The sequence below is a fragment of the Ascidiella aspersa genome, chromosome 2 (genome assembly GCF_963924565.1).
Source record: "Ascidiella aspersa chromosome 2, kaAscAspe10.2, whole genome shotgun sequence".
In the NCBI taxonomy this organism is placed as follows: Eukaryota; Metazoa; Chordata; class Ascidiacea; order Phlebobranchia; family Ascidiidae; genus Ascidiella; species Ascidiella aspersa.
In genome coordinates, this window is record NC_139448.1 from 20,052,314 (window position 1) to 20,074,572 (window position 22,259).

Genomic DNA, 22,259 nt, shown 5'->3' on the forward strand with positions numbered 1-22,259 from the left:
CTAGTCTATAAGACGGATATAATATTATGCATCATAAAGAATCCCCTGCGAAACGCTGAAAACGCACAGTTCGGCGTTTTGGTCACGCATCAGTGGACAACGGTCACGTGTATAGTGACATCAAATTAGGCAATATCGAGTAATATTGCATATAAAATGCTACACTATCAAACTTTTTAAATATTTAGCTGCGCCCGCACACCAACCAAAAATTGCGCAAAAGTATTCTATGAACGCTGTAAGTTTAATATAATTTCGCAATTTACAACCTTCGGTAGCCTGATGGTTTATTTTCAGCCGCGCAAGTTCAAGTCGAAATTTTATTTTCAGCTGCGCATTTTTTCAGCTGCAAAACATCTCCCCCGCGCAATATCCAAAGTTTCCAATCTGGCCTACATGCAATACAAAGTGCATCGCAAAATCAATAAAGGCACCCGGAAATTTAAATGTCCCCTAGGTGCAATTTTGTTACCTTTGCAGCCATCGGTCGCCAGGATTTTTTCTGCTGTGCACCCGCGAGATCTGTCATACTTTCTGGACATACCAGTATAGTTATGTTTCCAGAACAACCCTTGGTGCTGGTATAGAATCCTAGTTCCTACCACAACGCACATTGTTAGGTTTAGCGGTGTACCCCCTTGCAATAGGTCATTAAGGAACAAAGGGATTTTAATAGCATATTTTCGAAAAATAACACCTGCCATAGATGCTTTGCACTTTTGTGCCTAATCTTATTTTCAAAACACCTGACAAGTCTAATTATACAATCACAAAATGCCATATTTACACTGATATTTCATGGGTATTTGGTAGTTACCAGTAAAATCATAATACAAGCAAATCAAGCCCTTGTCAATAGAATTAAATGTTAAACTAATAAAATTGGTAAACTCTTCCAATTGTTAGGTGCAATACCTCATCTAAAAAATAACACAGAACGCAATATATAGCAAGCATATCATTTAACAAACACTTCATTTCATCCCAAGTCAGTTGTCCGAAAGACCTAGGTCAAGTCATTTGAAAACAATGACTTAAATGTACTTAAGTCAAGTCATTGGGTCATTACAACACTGGTAAAAACTATTTTAGATTGGTTTTAAAAAGTTTTAAATATTATGGAAAGTTTATAAAATTGCACCTGTGTGCTATTTGTTGAATGTGCATTGTCCAATACCGCAAAGTTATAAAATTGCACCTGTGTGCTATTTGTTGAATGTGGATTGTCCAATACCGCAAAGTTCATAAAATTGCACCTATGTGCTATTTGTTGAATGTACATTGTCCAATACCGCAAAGTTCATAAAATTACATGTGTGTGCTATTTGTTGAATGTGCATTGTCCAATACCGCAAGTCTAAAAGTCGGACTTTTTGATCCTTTGGATGCACTAATTGTTAGAGACCCTTTTGCTTAGAACTGCACTAATTTCTGACGGGTCAGGTGTATTGCTGGTAATAGACAACATAAGCCTCACATAGCAGCAATGGAGGGAAATATTTAGTCCTGGCCTGTTTGATAGTTGTTTAATAAAACTTGTTTTCAATATTTCACAGCTGAAACTTTTGAGGAATAAGTGATATATATATATATATTACATATATGAACACATATATGATACACATATATGATCTATATTTTCTGTATATAATATTTTTGTGAATATTAAAAAACTTCAACTAATGTCATGTCAGAAGAAATTTCTTCCTGTGCAAAGTCTTCAAAATCAATTTTAAATGCATCTTCTATTAAAAAGTCACCAAAGCAGGTATGCATGTAATAATTTTAAGATAAAGGAATGTTTTAAATAGGTCAGGGTTGGGGTTTTGCAATCGTCAATGTGAATGTCTTCGGTGGGAAATTTAAGGTGGTGTTGGACAACTTATGTTAAGCAATAAGCGAAATATTAATTTGCGGTCAGTTATTTCATTAAACATTAAGGTGCAAATACATTCAACCCTACACAAATAATAGGGTTAATTGAAGGTCACATTCAAAGCAATGATCAACATAACTATCCACATATTGAACACTTTTTTACTATGTGTGATGCATTAGGTCAATTTCTTGTTGTAGTTGTGCAAGAGTGTGTCATAAGCCATTACAAAAAGAATTGGCCTTTAGTCATTAAAGTTCAAATAATTCGTTGAAGATTTATAAATTAGGACCTTTAGTAGGTCTGAAAACAACAACTGATTTTTGCTTATGGCACTTGCCACTTGCCAGTTGGGCGACTAGGGGTCGATCAGCACTCGCTCATGCCGAATTGCACTCAGTGGCGAGCGGGCAAGTTTAAAATCCCAACCCTGTAGTAAGAATTTAAAAAAACAACTTATTTTGTTTCTTTATTTATGTCAACTTTTTGACCTAGAAATAATAAAAAAAAATATTTTAGCTGTAATTCTTTTATTTACTGGTAGCTATTAAAACAGAATACTTTGACACTTAAATTCAAAAGCTATTTTGTCTTGTATTACATATAAAAACTTGACGGGGGTGCGGTTGTTGTATATTTTGTCAGGGGTTATATTTTCAGGGCTTGGTGTTTTTTTTTTAAATTTAAAATTTTTTTTTTAACTTTTTTTTATTTTTTAATATTTTGTATTGTATATTTTATATTTTTTTCCTTAACTTGTTTCTGCAAGCAAAAACAGATATGGGCCGAAAACTTCCCCACTTAACTTCTGGCTTTGATGCGAAAGGGGTTCAAATATGGCGTCGTAGTATTTGGGAAATGATCGAAACATATATTTGATAAATATAATTTACGTAGATAATGCGTACAAGCATGTTATTACACTTTGGCCAGCTAACATGTTTAAAAATCAAATGTTATCATTCTCTTAAAATGGTTTAACGTCCATGGTTTGCTATACTTTTGCCAACTTTCACTGGGTAAATTTTTACCATGGCTTGGTCCAAGCAGTCATAGTTATAACAGACTTTAAATCTGTTGTTTCCAGCTATATATAAAACAAGTTTATGTGCCTAATTCACCACCTTTTAAATTGAAAGTTTTGCCAATTGAAATCCAATAAACAGTGTTTTTAATATTTATTTTAGTATAACGCCATGTTATAACGTAGCTTTGTAACGTCCTCCCTAATGCATTTAGCTTTATGTTTTGCTTGCTGCGCCCTTGTACAATTTTAATTTGCTAAGGCCTGGTGTTGATATGTTTGATTGGAGGAACATGCGCAACAGGTGCAAATAGAGAGGCGTACACTGCCACCAGATTTCGCATTTAAATTTGCGATGCTAAATATGTTGTTTGGTATGAGCGATAAGTTATTTTACTAAGCGCAGCCTCTTTTCAAAAGGCTAGTCGCATGTGTCCACTTTTGCTAGACAAGCCACTTCACACAATAAGTCTCACGCCTGGTGTTGATATGTTTGGATGGAGCAACAATTACAACAGGTGCTAACAGAGAGGTGTACACTGCCTCCAGGATTCTTCCCCACTTAACTTATGCCTTTGATGCGAAAGGGGTTCAAATATGGCATAGATTTTGGGGAATGATCGAAACATATATTTGATAAATAGAATTTACTTAGATAATGCGTATGGCCATTTTAGTACATTTTGAATAGCTTACGTGTTTGAAAATAAAATATTATCATTCTCTTAAAGACTAAAAATGGTTTAACGCCTATGGTTTGCTATACTTTTGCAAACTTTTACTCGGTAATTTTTTACCATGGCTTGGTCCAAGCAATTACTGTTAAAACAGGCTTTAAAACTGTAGTTTCAAACAATATGAAAAACACTATTATGTGCTCAATACGCAAACTATTAAATCGAAAGTTTTGCTAGATGTTTAGGCCTTATGTTGGTATGCTGGTTGGAGCAAGATGCACAACAGGTGCTAACAGAGAGGGGTAGACTGCCTCAAGATTTCGCATTTAAATTTGCGGCGGTAAATACACCCTATTGACACTTGATTATTAGGTGAAGCTTATCGCTAAGTTATTGGTTGCCCGAAAAAAAAGCTAACGCGCAGCATTGAAAGCAAGCATTATAAATGAGTCGCCGATATTCTGCTTTGAACATCTTTACTCGCAATGCTTCCCTCCGTTAATTGTACAGTGGGTGAAACTTTATTCACGGCCTTACCTCTTTGTGTATTACCGCGACAATACGATTAAATACGATTTGGAGAATATTGGAAAAATCGTATTTGTAGAATATTTGCTATTTGCACCTGTATAGTATGTTACTCCAATCCAACATATCAACACACAATTTTAAGTTGTGTAGGCCTGGTGTTGATATGTTGGATTAGAGTTGCCACCAGATTTCGCATTTAAATTTGCGGCGGTAAAATAAGTTGTTTCTTAAGAGCATTAAGTAATTTTACTAAAGAGAAGCCTCGTTTTAAAATGCAAGTCGCACAAGCCCAGTTTTGGACGTGCCACTTCGCACAATGAAAGTCTCACGCGCGGGACAATAAAGCGCAGCAGGCGGTGAGTCGCTTTGTCACTTCACAAGCTGGACAAAGCAAGCGAATATGAACAAATTCTGTATGAAAGTTTTTCTGCTGCTAGATGGCAGTCGTTAGCTACAAAGAGCTAAAACGCAATATTTCAGGTTTTTGCCCCCCAAGCAAAGGCCCCTGGGGGTGCAGCCTCATAAACTTGTACAAAGCACCTACATACCACTCTACGCCATGTCTAAAAATTTGAAGGTTCTACGATGTCTACTTTTTCTATAAAGCTTCGGACAAAAATCGGTCTGAAACATGCCATAGGAAACCAAAAAAGAACTAGACGGGGGTGCGGTTGTTGTTTATTTTGTCAGGGGGTATACTTTCAAGGTTTAGTGTTATTTTTTTTTTAATTTTTAATTTTTTTTTTTTTTCAATTTTTTTTTTAATATTTTTGATTGACTTAATTATTTATTTTTATTTTTCAATATTTTTATTTTTTAATGTTTTTATTTTTATTATTTATTTTTTTTATTTAGTTTTTTTTGATTTTTGTTTTAATTTTTCATTTTTTATGTTTTATTTTTATTTTCATTTTTTTTTTATTTAATACTTTTTATTTTTTAATATTTTGTATTGTGTATTTTATATTATATATTTTGTTTTTCATTTTCCTTAACTTGTTTCTGCAAGCAAAAACAGATATGGGCCGAAAAATTCCCCACTTAAGCCTTTGATGCGAAAGGGATTCAAATATGGCGTAGATTTTGGGAAATGATCGAAACATATATTTGATCAATAGAAATTACGTAGATAGTGTGTATGGCCATTTTATTACATTTTGACCAGCTTACGTGTTTGAAAAACAAATATTATCATTCTCCCAAAGACTTAAAATGGTTTAACGCCTATGGTTTGCTATACTTTTGCAAACTTTTACTCGGTAAATTTTTACCATGGCTTGGTCCGAGCAATCACTGTTAAAACAGACTTTAAATCTGTAGTTTTAAACAATATGAAACACACTATTATGTTCTCAATACGCAAACTATTAAATCGAAAGTTTTGCTAGTTGTTTAGGCCTGATGTTGGTAGGTTGGTTGGAGCAACATGCACAACAGGTGCTAACAGAGAGGCGTACACTGCCTTAAGATTTCGCATTTAAATTTGCAGCGGACACTTGATTATTAGGCGAAGCTTATCGCAAAGTAATTGGTCGCCCGAAAAAATGCTGACGCTGCATTTAAAGCAAGCATTATAAATGTGTCGCCGATATTCTGCTTTGAACATCTCTACTCGCAATGCTTCCCTCCGTTAATTGTACGCTGGGTGAAACTTTATTCACGGCCTTACCTCTTTGTGTATTACCGCGACAATACGATAAAATACGATTTGGAGAATATTGGAAACATCGTATTTGGAGAATATTTGCTATTTGCACCTGTTCTGTATGTTACTCCAATCCAACATATCTACACACAATTATAAGTTGTGTATAATAATATAATAAATTATGGCTTTGAAGCGAAGGGGGTTCAAATATGGCGTAGATTTTGGCAAATGATCGAAACATACATTTGATCAATAAAAATTTACGTAGATAATGCTTACGGCCATGTTATTACATTTTGGTCAGCTAGCATGTTTAAAAAGTCAATATTTTCATTCTCTCTAAATGATTTAACGTCTATGGTTTGCTATACTTTTTCCAACTTTTACTGTGTAAATTTTTACCATGCCTTGGTCTGAGCAATCACTGTTGAAACAGAGTTTAAATCTGTAGTTTTGAGCAATATGCAAACACGTTTATGTGCCTAATAAGCCACGTTTTATATTGAAAGTTTTGCCAATTTAAATCCAATAAACGCAAGATTTATTTATTTATGACGCCATGTTATGACGTAGCTTTGTAACGTCGTCGTTAAGAATGCGTTAAACTTAAGCTTTTTGTTGTTGCGGCCCTTGTATAATTATATTTGCTTAGACCTGGTGTTGATATGTTTGAATGGTGCAACAATTACAACATGTGCTAACAGAGATGTGTACACTGCCTGTAGGATTCGCATTTAAATTTGCGGTGGTAAAATATTTTGTGTTGTAAGAGCAATAGGTTTTTTTACTTAGAGAGGCCTCTTTATGAAAGGCAAGTCGCATGTGCATAGTTTTACTAGGCAAGCCACTTCCAACACAAATGTTGCACGCGCGGGACAATAGGGCGCAGCAGGGATGCCAGCAGCCGCCTCGTCGCGACGCGAGCTGGACAAAGCAAGCGAATATGAACGAATTCTGTATGAAAGTTTTTCTGCTGCTAGATGGCTGTCGTTAGCTACAAAGTGCTAAAACGCAATATTTCAGGTTTTTACCCCCCAAGCAAAGGCCCCTGGGAGTGCAGCCTCATAAACTTTTACAAAGCACCTACATACCACTCTACGCCATGTCTGAAAATTTGAAGGTTCTACGATGTCTACTTTTTCTATAAAGCTTCGGACAAAACTCGGTCTGAAACAAACCATAGGAAACCATAGGAAACCATAGGAAACCATAGGAAACCATAGGAAACCATAGGAAACCAAAAAAGAATAACGGCAAAAACAAGATATGTCCCGAAAATAAATTTTCGGCCCATATAACTAGACGGGGGTGCGGTTGTTGTATATTTTGTCAGGGGATATATTTTCAGGGCTTAGTGTTTATTTTCAATTTTTACTTTATTTTAATTTTTTTTTTTTTTAATTTTTTTGTTTAATATTTTGTATTGTGTACTTTATATTATATATTTTGTTTTTCATTTTCCTTAACTTGTTTCTGCAAGCAAAAACAGATATGGGCCGAAAACTTCCCCACTTAAAATATGCCTTTGATGCGAAAGTGGTTCAAATATGGCGTAGAATTTGGGGAATGATCGAAACATATATTTGATAAATAGAATTTACTTAGATAATGCATATGGCTATTTTATTAAATTTTGACCAGCTTACGTGTTTGAAAATCAAATATTATCATTCTCTTAAAGACTAAAAATGGTTTAACGCCGATGGTTTGCTATACTTTTGCAAACTTTCACTAGGTAATTTTTTACCATAGCTTGGTCCGAGCAATCACTGTTAAAACAGGCTTTAAATCTGTCGTTTCAAACAATATGAAAAACACTATTACGTGCCTAATACGCAAACTATTAAATCGAAAGTTTTGCTAGATAAGTTTAGGCCTGATGTTGGTATGCTGGTTGGAGCAAGATGCACAACAGGTGCTAACAGAGAGGCGTAGACTGCCTTAAGATTTCGCATTTAAACTTGCGGCGGTAAATACACCCTATTGACACTTAATTATTAGGCGAAGCTTATCGCGAAGTAATTGGTCGCCCAAAAAATGCTGACGCCGCATTTAAAGCAAGCATTATAAATGTGTCGCCGATATTCTGCCTTGAACATCCCTACTCGAAATGCTTCCCTCCGTTAATTGTACGGTGGGTGAAACTTTATTCACGGCCTTACCTCTTTGTGTATTACCGCGACAATACGATGAAATACGATTTGGAGAATATTGGAAACATCGTATTTGGAGAATATTTGCTATTTGCACCTGTTCTGTATGTTACTCCAATCCAACATATCTACACACAATTATAAGTTGTGTATAATAATATAATAACTTATGGCTTTGAAGCGAAGGGGGTTCAAATATGGCGTAGATTTTGGCAAATGATCGAAACATACATTTGATCAATAAAAATTTACGTAGATAATGCTTACGGCCATGTTATTACATTTTGGTCAGCTAGCATGTTTAAAAAGTCAATATTTTCATTCTCTCTAAATGATTTAACGTCTATGGTTTGCTATACTTTTTCTTTTACTGTGTAAATTTTGACCATGCCTTGGTCTGAGCAATCACTGTTGAAACAGAGTTTAAATCTGTAGTTTTGAGCAATATGCAAACACGTTTATGTGCCTAATAAGCCACGTTTTATATTGAAAGTTTTGCCAATTTAAATCCAATAAACGCAAAATTTATTTATTTATGACGCCATGTTATGACGTAGCTTTGTAACGTTGTCGTTAAGAATGCGTTAAACTTAAGCTTTTTGTTGTTGCGGCCCTTGTATAATTATATTTGCTTAGACCTGGTGTTGATATGTTTGAATGGTGCAACAATTACAACATGTGCTAACAGAGATGTGTACACTGCCTGTAGGATTCGCATTTAAATTTGCGGTGGTAAAATATTTTGTGTTGTAAGAGCAATAGGTTTTTTTACTTAGAGAGGCCTCTTTATGAAAGGCAAGTCGCATGTGCATAGTTTTACTAGGCAAGCCACTTCCAACACAAATGTTGCACGCGCGGGACAATAGGGCGCAGCAGGGATGCCAGCAGCCGCCTCGTCGCGACGCGAGCTGGACAAAGCAAGCGAATATGAACGAATTCTGTATGAAAGTTTTTCTGCTGCTAGATGGCTGTCGTTAGCTACAAAGTGCTAAAACGCAATATTTCAGGTTTTTACCCCCCAAGCAAAGGCCCCTGGGAGTGCAGCCTCATAAACTTTTACAAAGCACCTACATACCAGTCTACGCCATGTCTGAAAATTTGAAGGTTCTATGATGTCTACTTTTTCTATAAAGCTTCGGACAAAACTCGGTCTGAAACATACCATAGGAAACCATAGGAAACCATAGGAAACCAAAAAAGAACTAGACGGGGGTGTGGTTATTGTATATTTTGTCAGGGGGTATATTTTCGGGGCTTAGTGTTTTTTTGTTTTTTTTTAAATTTAACAATTTTTTTTTAATTTTTTGATATTTTGTATTTTGCATTGTATATTTTATATTACATATTTTATATTTTTTTCCTTAACTTGGTTCTGCAAGCAAAAACAGATATGGGCCGAAAACTTCCCGCTTAACTTCTGGCTATTATGCGAAAGGGGTTCAAATATGGCGTCGTAGTATTTGGGAAATAATCGAAACATATATTTGATAAATAGAATTTGCGCAGATAATGCGTACAAGCATGTTATTACACTTTGGCCAGCTAACATGTTTAAAAAGCAAATATTATCATTCTGCTAAACTGGTTTAACGTACATGGTTCGCTATACTTTTGCCAACTTTTACTGGGTAAATTTTTACCATGGCTTATTCCGAGCAATCGTAGTTATAACAGACTTTAAATCTGTAGTTTCGAGCAATATATAAAACAAGTTTATGTGCCTAATAAACCACCTTTTAAATTGAAAGTTTTGCCAATTGAAATCCAATAAACGCAGTGTTCTTAATATTTTTTTCAGTATGACGCCATGTTATAACGTAGCTTTGTAACGTGCTCCCTAATAATGCGTTCAGCATTATGTTTTGCTTGCTGCGCCCTTGCACAATTTCAAGGCCTGGTGTTGATATGTTTGATTGGAGTAACATGCGCAACAGTGGCAAATAGAGAGGCGTACACTGCCACCAGATTTCGCATTTACATTTGTGACGCTAAATATGTTGTGTTGTAAGAGCAATAATTTTTTTTTACTAAGAGAAGCCTCTTTCTAAAAGGCAAGTCGCATGCGCCTAGTTTACGACAAAACACTTCACTGTATGAACGTTGCACGCGCCGGACAATAAAGCGCAGCAGGATACCAGCAGCCGCCTCGTTGCGACGCGAGCTGAATAAAGCAAGTGATATGAAAGCATTCTGTATTGCAGTTTTTCTGCCGCTAGTTAGGAGTAGATAGCTATTATAAACTAAAGCGATGACGTCACATTATTGGTGTTTTGTCCCCCAATCAAAGGCATCAAGGGGTGCAGCCTCATAAACCTCGACATTGCACCTTCATACCACTCTACGTCATGTCTGAAAATTTGAAAGTTCTAAGATGTATACTTTTTCTATAATGCTTCGGACAAAAATCGGTCTGAAACATTTTCGGGCAAAAACAAGATATGTCCCGAAAATAAATTTTCGGCCCATATAATAACGGCAAAAACAAGATATGTCCCGAAAATAAATTTTCGGCCCATATAACTAGACGGGGGTGCGGTTGTTGTATATTTTGTCAGGGGGTATATTTTCAGGGCTTAGTGTTTATTTTCAATTTTTACTTTATTTTATTTTTTTTATTTTTTTTTTTAATATTTTATATTGTGTACTTTATATTATATATTTTGTTTTTTATTTTGCTTAACTTGTTTCTGCAAGCAAAAACAGATATGGGCCGAAAACTTCCCCACTTAACTTATGCCTTTGATGCGAAAGGGGTTCAAATATGGCGTAGAATTTGGGAAATGATCGAAACATATATTTGATAAATAGAATTTACGTAGATAATGCGTGTGGTCATTTTATTAAATTTTGACCAGCTTACGTGTTTGAAAAGCAAATATTATTATTCTCTTAAAGACTAAAAATGGTTTAACGTCCATGGTTTGCTATACTTTTGCAAACTTTTACTCGGTAATTTTTTACCATGGCTTGGTCCGAGCAATCACTGTTAAAACAGGCTTTAAATCTGTAGTTTTAAACAATATGAAAAACACTATTATGTTCTCAATACGCAAACTATTAAATCGAAAGTTTTGCTAGATGTTTAGGCCTGATGTTGGTAGTATGCTGGTTGGAGCAAGATACACGACAGGTGCTAACAGAGAGGCGTAGACTGCCTTAAGATTTCGCATTTAAACTTGCGGCGGTAAATACACCCTATTGACACTTAATTAATAGGCGAAGATTATCGCGAAGTAATTGGTCGCCCGAAAAAAAAACTAACGCCGCATTGAAAGCAAGTATTATAAATGAGTCGCCGATATTCTGCTTTGAACATCTCTACTCGTAATGCTTCCCTCCGTTAATTGTACGGTGGGTGAAACTTTATTCACGGCCTTACCTCTTTGTGTATTACCGCGACAATAAGATGAAATACGATTTGGAGAATATTGGAAAAATTGTATTTGTAGAATATTTGCTATTTGCACCTGTATAGTATGTTACTCCAATCCAACATATCAACACACAATTTTAAGTTGTGTAGGCCTGGTGTTGATATGTTGGATTAGAGTTGCCACCAGATTTCGCATTTAAATTTGCGGCGGTAAAATAAGTTGTTTCTTAACAGCATTAAGAAATTTTACTAAAGAGAAGCCTCGTTTTAAAATGCAAGTCGCACGAGCCCAGTTTAGGACGTGCCACTTCACACAATGAAAGTCTCACGCGCGGGACAATAAAGCACAGCAGGCGGTGAGTCGCTTCGTCACTTCACAAGCTGGACAAAGCAAGCGAATATGAACGAATTCTGTATAAAAGTTTTTCTGCTGCTAGATGGCAGTCGTTATCTACAAAGAGCTAAAACGCAATATTTCAGGTTTTTGCCCCCCAAGCAAAGGCCCCTGGGGGTGCAGCCTCATAAACTTCTACAAAGCACCTACATACCACTCTACGCCATGTCTGAAAATTTGAAGGTTCTACGATGTCTACTTTTTCTATAAAGCTTCGGACAAAAATCGGTCTGAAACATACCATAGGAAACCAAAAAAGAATAGCGGCAAAAACAAGATATGTCCCGAAAATAAATTTTCGGCCCATATAATAACGGCAAAAACAAGATATGTCCCGGAAATTTTTTTTCACTATTTTTAATTCCGAAAATAAATTTTCGGCCCATATAACTAAACAGGGGTGCGGTTGTTGTATGGAAAATTTTTCACTATTTAACTTTTAATTATTATTTTTTGCTTGTAAAAAAAGTGCGCCACTCTAACTACCAAGCGAACAAATCTTAAAGCTAGCGCAATACTCCAAATAAAGACTCATTTTTATGTCTGAAAGAAAATGGGACCCCCATTTTTGTAAGTCATATTATCGTTTTTTGTTCGTTTATGTCTGGCTTTAACTCACTGTCCTTATTTTAGTGCATTTTTATAAACTATTGTTTGGTGTTCCCCCAAATTATTTTAATGTGTAAAAGCTTTCTTGGTCCAAATAGGTTGAAAAACACTGATCGAGAAACTAAAATAAACCTACCCTCAAACAAAACCTCTGCTTTATTTCTAAATGCTTTAACCATATAGGAAAAGTTTCTAAGGCATTATCTGGTCTGCAACAATTTAATAAAGCAGGTTCATCATCTAATTAAGAAAACTATTTTGCCTTTGTCTATCTTTTGCACCCTATTCTTCATAAAAAAAAATAAAAAATAAACGCATTTGCAAAGTATTTTAAAATCATTGAAGCCAAGGTAATTTCACCTGGTTAATTTGGAAAGCAATTATCAAACCAGCATATTTGTGTAGCAGGAGAATTCTTCAGATTTTTTTTATCTTTTGCAAAACTTTGACCTGTTTTGCATAACAAATCCTGAACCAAGTTTCACTCAAATGTTTAGGGCTTGATTCCCAGATTTTATCTTAATGGTTCCTAGCCAGTTGTTGCTTTTAATTTGTTGCCAAACAATGCCAGTAGAAAAAGACTAATACCAAGTTTAAACAGTTATTGTCATTTATTACATCTAGTATGCCGTAAAGACTTAGACCATGGTAACGTCATTTTTAATTCAAAATCAAAGGCAGATTGGCACGGCAGATCTATATGATCTATATGCAAATAGCTATTTAATTCTATCAACCATTGTTAGCAATCAATTCTCCATGATGTTTCGGTAAAGTTATTTGTTTCGGTAAAGTTATAGGGGTTTTTATTATGCCTAAAAAACTGTGGTATTTTTTCTACCGTATAGTAATGTTTTTCCTACTAATGAATAATATATAATCTTTGTTTTCAGCAAAGTATTCTACAAATGTTTACCAGAAAACCAAAACGAAAAGCTTCAGGGGAGGATAAAGTAGGGCATGATGAAAATAAGACTGTAACTGATGAAGCAATTCAATTAAATGGAGACAAAAAGAGATTATGTCTGGAAAAAGCATCTTGTGACAGCATTCCAGAAAACATTTCAGTCGATACAAACAAGGAAAATATTGAACCAGCGGAATCGATAAATTTTGAAAAAGATATAAAAGTAAGTAAAACCTAATTTAAAGGTTATCATATACTGTTGACGAACACATCTTGTACAAGGTCCATAACAAAAGAAAGTCAAACAATAAGTGCCAAGAATGTCGACAACTTTTAAGTGAAATAAAGTTGTTTCCTGGAGATCCTCCTGGTGCTCAAGAAGAATACATTGTCCTTACACATGATTCATTAGCTTTGTTTGTTGGGAATGAAGAGACTGGTCGCCCACAGCACAAAATTACAGGTAAAAGCATTTAATTAATCTCACACAATACATTACACAAATAAGAACAATTTTTATTTGTTTAACCAGTTTCTTTCCTATAATTTAAACCTTTTAAAGGTTTTATCCCTTTTTAAGCCATGGCATAAAAATTTACAAGTGTAAAGCAAGGTATTATCATTGTTTAAATCAGTCTGTGGACCGGATTCTGCACAGAAGTGTAAACCATTGGGACCAGCATCTCTTTCACAAACTGGACAACAAGCCGTTCCGTTCCCGAAATGTTTTTTGTCTGTTTTAACTACATAAATGTTAAACATTTTACCATTAGTGGTCCAGCTTTTATGTTTGTGTTTAAGGGATGTTTTTAGCCTAAGGTTGCAATACATAACCTGGATATATCACAATTAAAGTGTAGCTAACTTGTGCAATTGGGGCAAGCTAATGTTAAACCAAAATCAAAAGCAAAGGGCTGTTTGTTGTCTCTTGTTTGAACAAGGGTTGACAGTAAACGCAGGATATATTTTCTCTTTTGCCTTTGGTTATTCATTCAGGTTGGCTGATTAGCAAGTGTGTATTAAACAATTGACAACTAAGCCTTCCCCTTTTTCTCCCTAAAAATGTTGAGTTAGGCATAGCTAATGTTTCTCGCCATCGTTGACTTCTCTAATATCTGATGTTGGTGTAACAACAGCATTTTTTTCAACTGAAGCGGATTCTTTTAAAAGTTGGTCCAACTGTGACTGTCATGCGCGGTATAAAGTCACCATTTTTATGTAATAATAGTTACCGCAAATTTTTTTTCTATAAGCATGTTTTAAGACCATGTGTTTATAGTGCAATTGATGCAACTTTTTTCTCAACCGGAGCTCGTAGTTTAGCTGACTTGGCACATAGCTTGGCGTAGATGTTGCGATAATCATAGCAAAATAACACCAGAGAAAAACAATTTTTGTTTAGTATTGCAGGTGGCGAAAGACATGCTTGTAATTTAGCGTAGCCATGTAATTTAGGAAGCCGCACTGCTGATAAGAAAATTATGATTGGTTTATTTTTTTCCCTGAAATAAACGATTCCACACAAAGTGTTTTTTTAGCTGGCACCTGGTAGGAGTGTCGAAGATGCATGTATTCTGTTTTACTGGATGTTAAGTTAAAAAATAGGGACCTCCCTTTTTTGGATACGCCCCTAAGGCTAACACAACTGACTTTTAAATGCAAGAAATCCTAGGTCCATTCCTAAATAACAGTTGTTATAATAAAATGCTTAAAACTGCACTTTTGAACAAAAGTATAAGTTGAAATTGTTACGGCGAGACAAGAACTTTCTGAGTTCAAAGGCCCACTTGCAATAGCTGTTTGGAGGACAAAGTGCTTTTAATAGCATTTGGAAAATGTAATGTGGCATTGGTGTTTTTTACTTTTTAGCTGAATTTATTTTCCGAAATTGAGCTGCCAAGACTAACTCTGTTGTCACAAAATGCGAATAATATATTTACAATGATATTTTATGGGTTTCAAGCATATGATTAATCTCCCTTCCCCCTGTTGTGTAAAGTTTGAACACAATTGTTGTATGTTGATTGTTTATACTTATGTTAGTTCCTGGCAGTTAGTCATTAAAAAATATACTTCGTGCGATAAAAGATAACGTATGTTTTGTTTTAAGTTTTTAATAATATTGATAATTCATAGAATTACTCCAAGATTATTGCATAAGGTCAAAATACCTGCATTGAGGAGATAAACATTTTTAGCGTTAATTCAACTGTTGAAAAGTGACCTTAAAAATGTAAGTAACACAATGTTGGCACACCTAGAATGGTCACTCAGTAGGGTGTTGTGGGACATTGGTCGCGGAGCACTAATTTAGACAATCAATGGCATCTATTAAGTGTAAATGCAAATTTGTAAAAGCTGAACTCACAAAAAGAAAACAAAAATATTGCATTGTCAGCATGGGGTTGGCTTTTTTTCTGAATAAAAAATTAAAAAAAAAGTCAAGAGTTTAAGAAAGAGTTAAAGGAATTAGAGCTGGAGTTTGGAGAAGATCGGGAGTCAGGGCTGGTGAAAGAGTTTGTGGAATAGGCGGAGAAGAGTTGGAGAAAAAATAGGCCGAAGAGGTGGGAGAGTTAGGGCAAGTTGGAGGAAGGAAGAGTTAAAGGAAAAGCAAAGAAAAAAAGATGAAGGAAAAGGAAGAGTTAAAGGAAAACATGGAAGGAAAATTATGGAGGAGAACAGAGTAAAAGATTAAGAATATTTAGAGAGCTAAAGGTAAAGAAGTAGAGTTAGTGGAGAAGAGTAAAGCATTTTGAAAAAGATGCATCATATTGTGCCTGCATTACCTATCTCGAGATGTGCGCACATTCTGAAAAAAAATTCATTTTTGAGTGCACATTGTGCAAAAAATGTTCGCATGCCCTCTTTTAGGGATCAGGCGCTAATTGGTGGTGTTGTTTTACTGATACCTAAAGTAATAGCATACATATAATATTTTCTCTGGTTATTAGAAAAAAGTACATTTTATTTTTAACACCCAATGTGTGTTCATTATACACATGCATTACTGGAGGCAATATAACCAATAACCATGTTAACCCTATGACACTAGAAGTTTAGTTTACGGGTTACTCATATAAACATTTTTCTTTACTAGACTGTTAAAGTTCATATTCACACAGTAAATTAAAATTAGACTAAATATTACCATTTATGTATCTCCAAACAGTAGTTTTTAGGAAATTTGATCACCTAACCAAAAAAAGAGTTGTATTAATTTAAGGCAACAATGTATAATTTTTCAATAACTATTTAGTAAATATTTTTTTAGAGTTTACAATTTACGACAAGAACACCCACATTTGTTCATTTGATGGTGGACTTATTGAACGGAACATTGAGCTTTTCTTTAGTGGATTTGTAAAAGCTGTTTATGATGATGATCCCAGTGCCGAGAATGGAATTTGTGCCCAGAGACTCGGTCCAATCAATGAATGGTTTACAGCTGGTAATTTTAATAAAGCTTTACTTGTGTTTTTAATGCTTTTTATAAATTAATTTGTTTACTAATTTGGTTAATCAATCTAGGTTTTGATGGAGGTGAAAGAGCTTTAGTTGGATTCTCAACAGCGTTTGCTGATTACTTTTTGATGGAACCCTCCGAAATTTACAAATATTACTGGTTAAATGTGCAAGAGAAGATTTACATGAGCAAGATAGTAATAGAATTTCTCTCTGACAATCCTGCTGCAGTATATGAGGATCTGCTTAACCGAATTCAAATGGCAGTCCCACCTCAAAGCCTTGGATTAACCAAGTTTACTGAGGATTCTTTGTTAAAGCATGCTCAGTTTGTAGTGGAACAGGTAAGTTGACTGTCCTTTACAGTTAATATATAAAATACTTTTCCAATTATTCTAATTTGCTGATCTTTAAACTATAGAGCTGCTCCTGCTTTAAAATGTATTTTTTAGAAATTATAGTCGCTTAACACTTGGTTTTATTAGCAGATTTGGTTTGAAACATTTTATTGGAAATAGTTTCCCTTGAAATTGAGACAAGTTATTACTAAAGCTATTCAAATGAAAAATTGTATTACAACTACATAGACAAGGGTGTGCAACTGTGATCTGGCCCAAATCTTACTGATTAACTTTGCATATATGACAATAAAGGCACACAGCTATCAAAGTACACCTGGCAGCCTTCATAGGCTAATAAAAACCACTTCAGTTCAGTATTTTTTTTAAAGCACAGCCAGGCTAGAAACACTACTAGTTTGCAATAAGGTTTGAACAACCTTCGGCTGCTCCGCCATCTCAGCTACATAGGTTCAGAGGGGAGCAAGTTAGAAACAAAAATAGCACTGTTGTACCTGATGCATTCTGTTAAATGCACAACTTCAATATAGAATAGAAGGGAATCTGCAGAATTGTTTTTCAGAGTGGGCAATATTGATATTCAATGTAGGGCCAAAACATTGGCGGGGGCGATTGGGAACCTATTGTCCCCTTCTTCTTTTACAAACTTTTTATTACTTTACAAACTCTTCCATGAGGCCGTTCAAGATAATGTTATTTGTATGCAGAGACAATGTGACACATGTTTCAACATGCCACAAAACATGGGGTGCATACTGTTTATTTGAAACAGAAGAACAAGCAAACTTACTTCCACATTTTGCCTTTCCCTTACTACATTTGCTTCAAAGAAATGGGTGACTTATGCTGTCTCTTTTTCCGCTTAATCTGCATCTTCAGTCTCAAGAGCTATTTGTATTGCCTTGAAGACATCAGCCCTTGTTGCACCTTGAAAATAGCCCTTAAAACTGCCTAATTTTTGATAAAAGCAAAATCACATGTAGTAGCATTTTGGCAAATTCTTGCTGCCAATTAAACAGTTTTACATGGTTTTCGATACATTTCACCCTAGAACTTGAAAAGTTTTAACAAATTTTCTAACAAACAAAAAAAACTTTTCTAACAACAAACCTTTTAGGGCCAAATTGCTCTGTTATGAATGTTATAATGTTATCCATAGTGAGTTCATTGATATCCAGTGTTGGTTGTTTGTTTTGGGTTGCAAGATTCTGTAGTAGCTTATACGCAACTGCAGACTGGTTAGTCAAAATTATTTGTGGTATTTGATTGCCAGGACAGTAATGTACGCCGACAAATGTTAAAAACCTGTTGTAAAAATCACAGTTCATGGTAGGTTTAAATTGGGTTAAATTTGACACCGTGCTTATTGGAATATAAACTCCAGGCTAGGAATTACTTTTTCCAGCTGCAAATTTTTGGATAGTTTCCATGAAGCTAGCCATTTGCTGGTGGTTTCTGAAATATTGTTCATCCAGTTTTGTTTTTTGTGACCAGCCTTTTGTTTCTCCAACTGATGAGCTTGTCTATTTATGTGTAGCTTTTGCTCTTCTAGTTGGTGCGGTGCCTGAACAGTTCCACTAGTTCTTTAATAGCCTTTCTCTTAAGTAAACTATTTTTTTGATCACGGAGATTAAAATAAATATGCAGATCGCACGGATCCCATCCATGTTACCAGTTTGTTGTGTTATCATATTTGCTGAGATCTTTTACTTAGAGTACCGAGGAACAACTTAATGCAAGCAAGTTTTTCAATACCACCACGATTACAATATCATGATCAATGGTTCGATAACATGTAATCAGTGAAGCGTAAAATGCATGGTAAAACAACAATTATAATAATACACCATAGTGTTTTCCTGGATAGCATTAGACTGGCTTTTGCTACTGTAGTTTACAAAACATAAAATTAAGTTTCAGTATATAAACTTAAAGGAGTCTCGCATTGTTTGTTTCTGTAAAACCTTGAAATTCTATAAGTTATTATTACTTGATAAAATAGCATATTAATAACATACCGCAATTCTTAAAGTATGTATTATTGTTTTATAAAATAAATTTAAAACATTCTACATTTTCTAATATACCTCCTGTAAGTATACAGTTAGCTTTGAACTACAGGCTTATCTGCATTACAATACTGTCATGTTTTTTTCTTTCACCCAGCAACTAAAAAGTATGTGGTATAACTTTTAAATGTGTCTTTATATGCAGATTGAATCTTATGATTCAGCTCGTGCTGAAGAAGAAGACTCGCTTGTAGGGACACCTTGCATGCGCGACCTCATCCATTTGGCAGGTGTTACACTTGGCAAGAGACGTGCTGTGCGTAGAGGAAACATTGTCAAGGAAAAGAAGCACATTAAGGTCTGAGGTTACCTAATGTGTTTTAATTAACAAAATCATAAAAAATCCATCTGCTTTTTTTTTGTAGACAACAGAGATTTTTCTTGTGATTGTAGCTTTTTTATACATCTTTAGGCATAGGCATCTACTTAAGAAATCGAAAGTAATAATTGGCTGGCTAGCAGGAACATGTGACCATTTTTTGTCAAAAAGCCTTGCTTAGCTGTTTTTTGTCCAGCTTAAAACGTTTACACCAGTGGTTCTCAAAAAGAAGCCACTGTGCTCCCATCTGGAGGAATTTTTAATTTTTAGAAGGAAGTTTTTTCCAGAAAGGACTTGAGGAGAAAACGTTGATGACAAAACCTTTTAGTTTTTTAGTTGTTTTAGTTGCTAGCTAGCTTTTTGTAGTGGACTGTTTGTAAAGGCAATACATAAATAGAAGGAGAATAATTTATAATGCCTTAGTATTGAGGCTTGTACAACTCTGTATTGCCTTATTATAAGACAAGTTTTTGTCAACTATACATTTTTAAGGAATCTGTTGAATGGATTATACTCGGTAGCTGCATGTTTATACTCAGTACACATTGGTACTACATATGCTGGAATCCTAATCTAACTAAAACACAAACTTCCATTGAATTAACCAGGCAAACATATTACAGCAACCGTAATTAAACACCCGCTTTACTGGTAGTAGCACTTCATTCGCAACCGTCTAAAGGTGATGCACTTATGACGCCACTGCCCAATTTACAAATTGTGTTTTCTCTTAAATTCTTATTTTTGCCAGGCTTTTGCTAGTAAATAAGTATTCCAACAGTCACTACTAATTGCATGCATTTGTTTTCAAGAGACTTGTATTTTGAATCAGTGGTGTCGAATGCAACGCACACATGCTAAATGTGGCACATGCATTCCTAAGAATAGCACTTCAGCATTTCGGGAATTCAAACCTAAAAACTGAAAATTCATGTTTAAAACTGTTATCACAGATTGTTTTTAAAACTTTTCCCAAATACGATAAGGCGGTAATGATGATTTATCGGGTAGTTATCTTGGAAAACAAGATTTATGCATTTAAAAGTTTTATTACTTGCATTTAAGGAAAGCACTGCTATCACTGAATGCTTTGTAAATATCTTTTTTTTTTCGTTTGGTAGATTCTTTGTTTGACCTGCGGTTTGGATGTTACAGTGTCTGAAAGTAAATTTCTGAATTACCACTATTCGAATTAGGTGGTTTATGGTGTACTGTGCATGACTGGCAACACAACTAATTATGTTGCTCAGTGAAAAAAGCTAAAATGAAGCATCTAATAAAAGTGACAGTCATAAACTTAAATCAGGGTCCTGCAACTCATTATCGCAACAGGCCACAATGTACAATTATGATAGTACTGTGGGCCAGACAAACAAACACGTACATATTTTTTTTTTCGAACAACACGTACATATTTTGAACAGTTTTTTATTAAAAAATTGTGTACAAAGTTACTCATTAATTGATTAATGAGATGTGTGATCTTGCCAATTTTACTGGGGATCTTGCCAAACTGGAGATCTTGCCAATTTCAGCTTTGTCAAAAGAATGGGAAACTCAAAGTTGACTTGACAAGTGACTTAAACTGCTGATGATTTTATCCCTGCGCTCAAATGTAATTAACATGCAAACCATTTTGCATGACTTCGCCAAAATGCAGTACTTTTAAGCACAAATTTTCCTGATGAAATGATGCACTTTTTTTTTAATGAAATGAGACTAAATTTTTTTTGACAAACCCATTGTTTTTACCCACCATTGATGGTGCTCCATGTGTGATGGTACCAACCAACTTAGAAGTATCTATTATTTAAAAAAAATTTATCAATTTTTTTACCTACCTCCAAATATCTTGACCAGTTGTGGTTGATTTCATACTTGCCATATCTAAATATTCCTTAAATTTTATGTCCTAAACTTCAAAATTATTTGTCACTCCTCGTATGATAACAAATAGCTTAGCAGCAAGTCTCTTGTCTAAAGTAAAGTCAAAGCAAGGCATTTGCTCGATGTTTTCTTAAAGATCATCTATTCAACAAGGTTGTTTGCTCCACTAAATATTTCTTCTCAGAAACCATTTTCGATAAATATCTTTAAACAATTTTTGATGAATTCACTATCACTGTTAGGCTTTCCGTTGTTTGGCAATTGCTTCAGATAACTTAAAGCTCAGTTTTGTAACAACATCAACGTCTTTCTTATACCCATGAAATTTCTCTTGCTGTTTGTAAGAGATCATTGCACATACTTTTTGGCTATTTTTATTATGTAAATCCAAATTTTGTTAAAACTTATTTTATACATTAGTCTGTTTGTGTTTATGTGTTGTTTTTTGCCTAATTGCGCTGTGCATAATCTAAAACTAATAATAATGAAAGTTTATCCCACCATGTTTTTAAATTCATTGATCGCGCTTCGCACAAATTTATTATCTTTTTAATATATACAACCATAACATTGACAGTTTAAATGCACTATACAAATGACCTAAAAAAACCTCTTGATAAACAATTTTATTGCGTTTCCAAGAAGTGTTTTTATTTTATTATGGATAATGTTGTGTGGACTTAAACGAACCAAACAAACTCATCTTTTCCATAGTTTTTTTTAATTTTTTTTTATAAAATTGTGTGGCAACCCTGATCTTGTATTCCTATCAAAATGCCAATGACTTTGGAGGTCCCTGCAAATCTCTATTTTAGGTACTTTAATAGTTTTAGGATAGAATGTGCTACAGGAATATTAGACGAATTTATATGGCGTTTAAGACACATTAAAGCTTTTAAACTTCTATTTTTCTTGGAGAGTCCATGAAACATTGCTACTTATCAACAATTTGTACTTTTCCACATAGGCGC

General features: G+C 34.7%; 1 protein-coding gene across 1 annotated transcript in view; it reads left to right on the forward strand.

Annotated features, from left to right (window-relative positions):
• The first annotated feature begins 1,564 nt into the window (after positions 1 to 1,564).
• LOC146164255 (DNA (cytosine-5)-methyltransferase 1.L-like) overlaps positions 1,565 to 22,259 on the forward strand; it is a 28,197-nt gene continuing 7,502 nt past the window's right edge. Inside the window, exons 1-6 of the mRNA XM_083383170.1 lie at positions 1,565 to 1,768; positions 13,179 to 13,415; positions 13,475 to 13,655; positions 16,464 to 16,640; positions 16,721 to 16,998; positions 19,228 to 19,380. Coding sequence (XP_083239296.1) covers positions 1,688 to 1,768; positions 13,179 to 13,415; positions 13,475 to 13,655; positions 16,464 to 16,640; positions 16,721 to 16,998; positions 19,228 to 19,380 — 1,107 coding nt within the window. The 5' untranslated portion in view covers positions 1,565 to 1,687. The remainder of the gene's footprint in view (positions 1,769 to 13,178; positions 13,416 to 13,474; positions 13,656 to 16,463; positions 16,641 to 16,720; positions 16,999 to 19,227; positions 19,381 to 22,259) is intronic.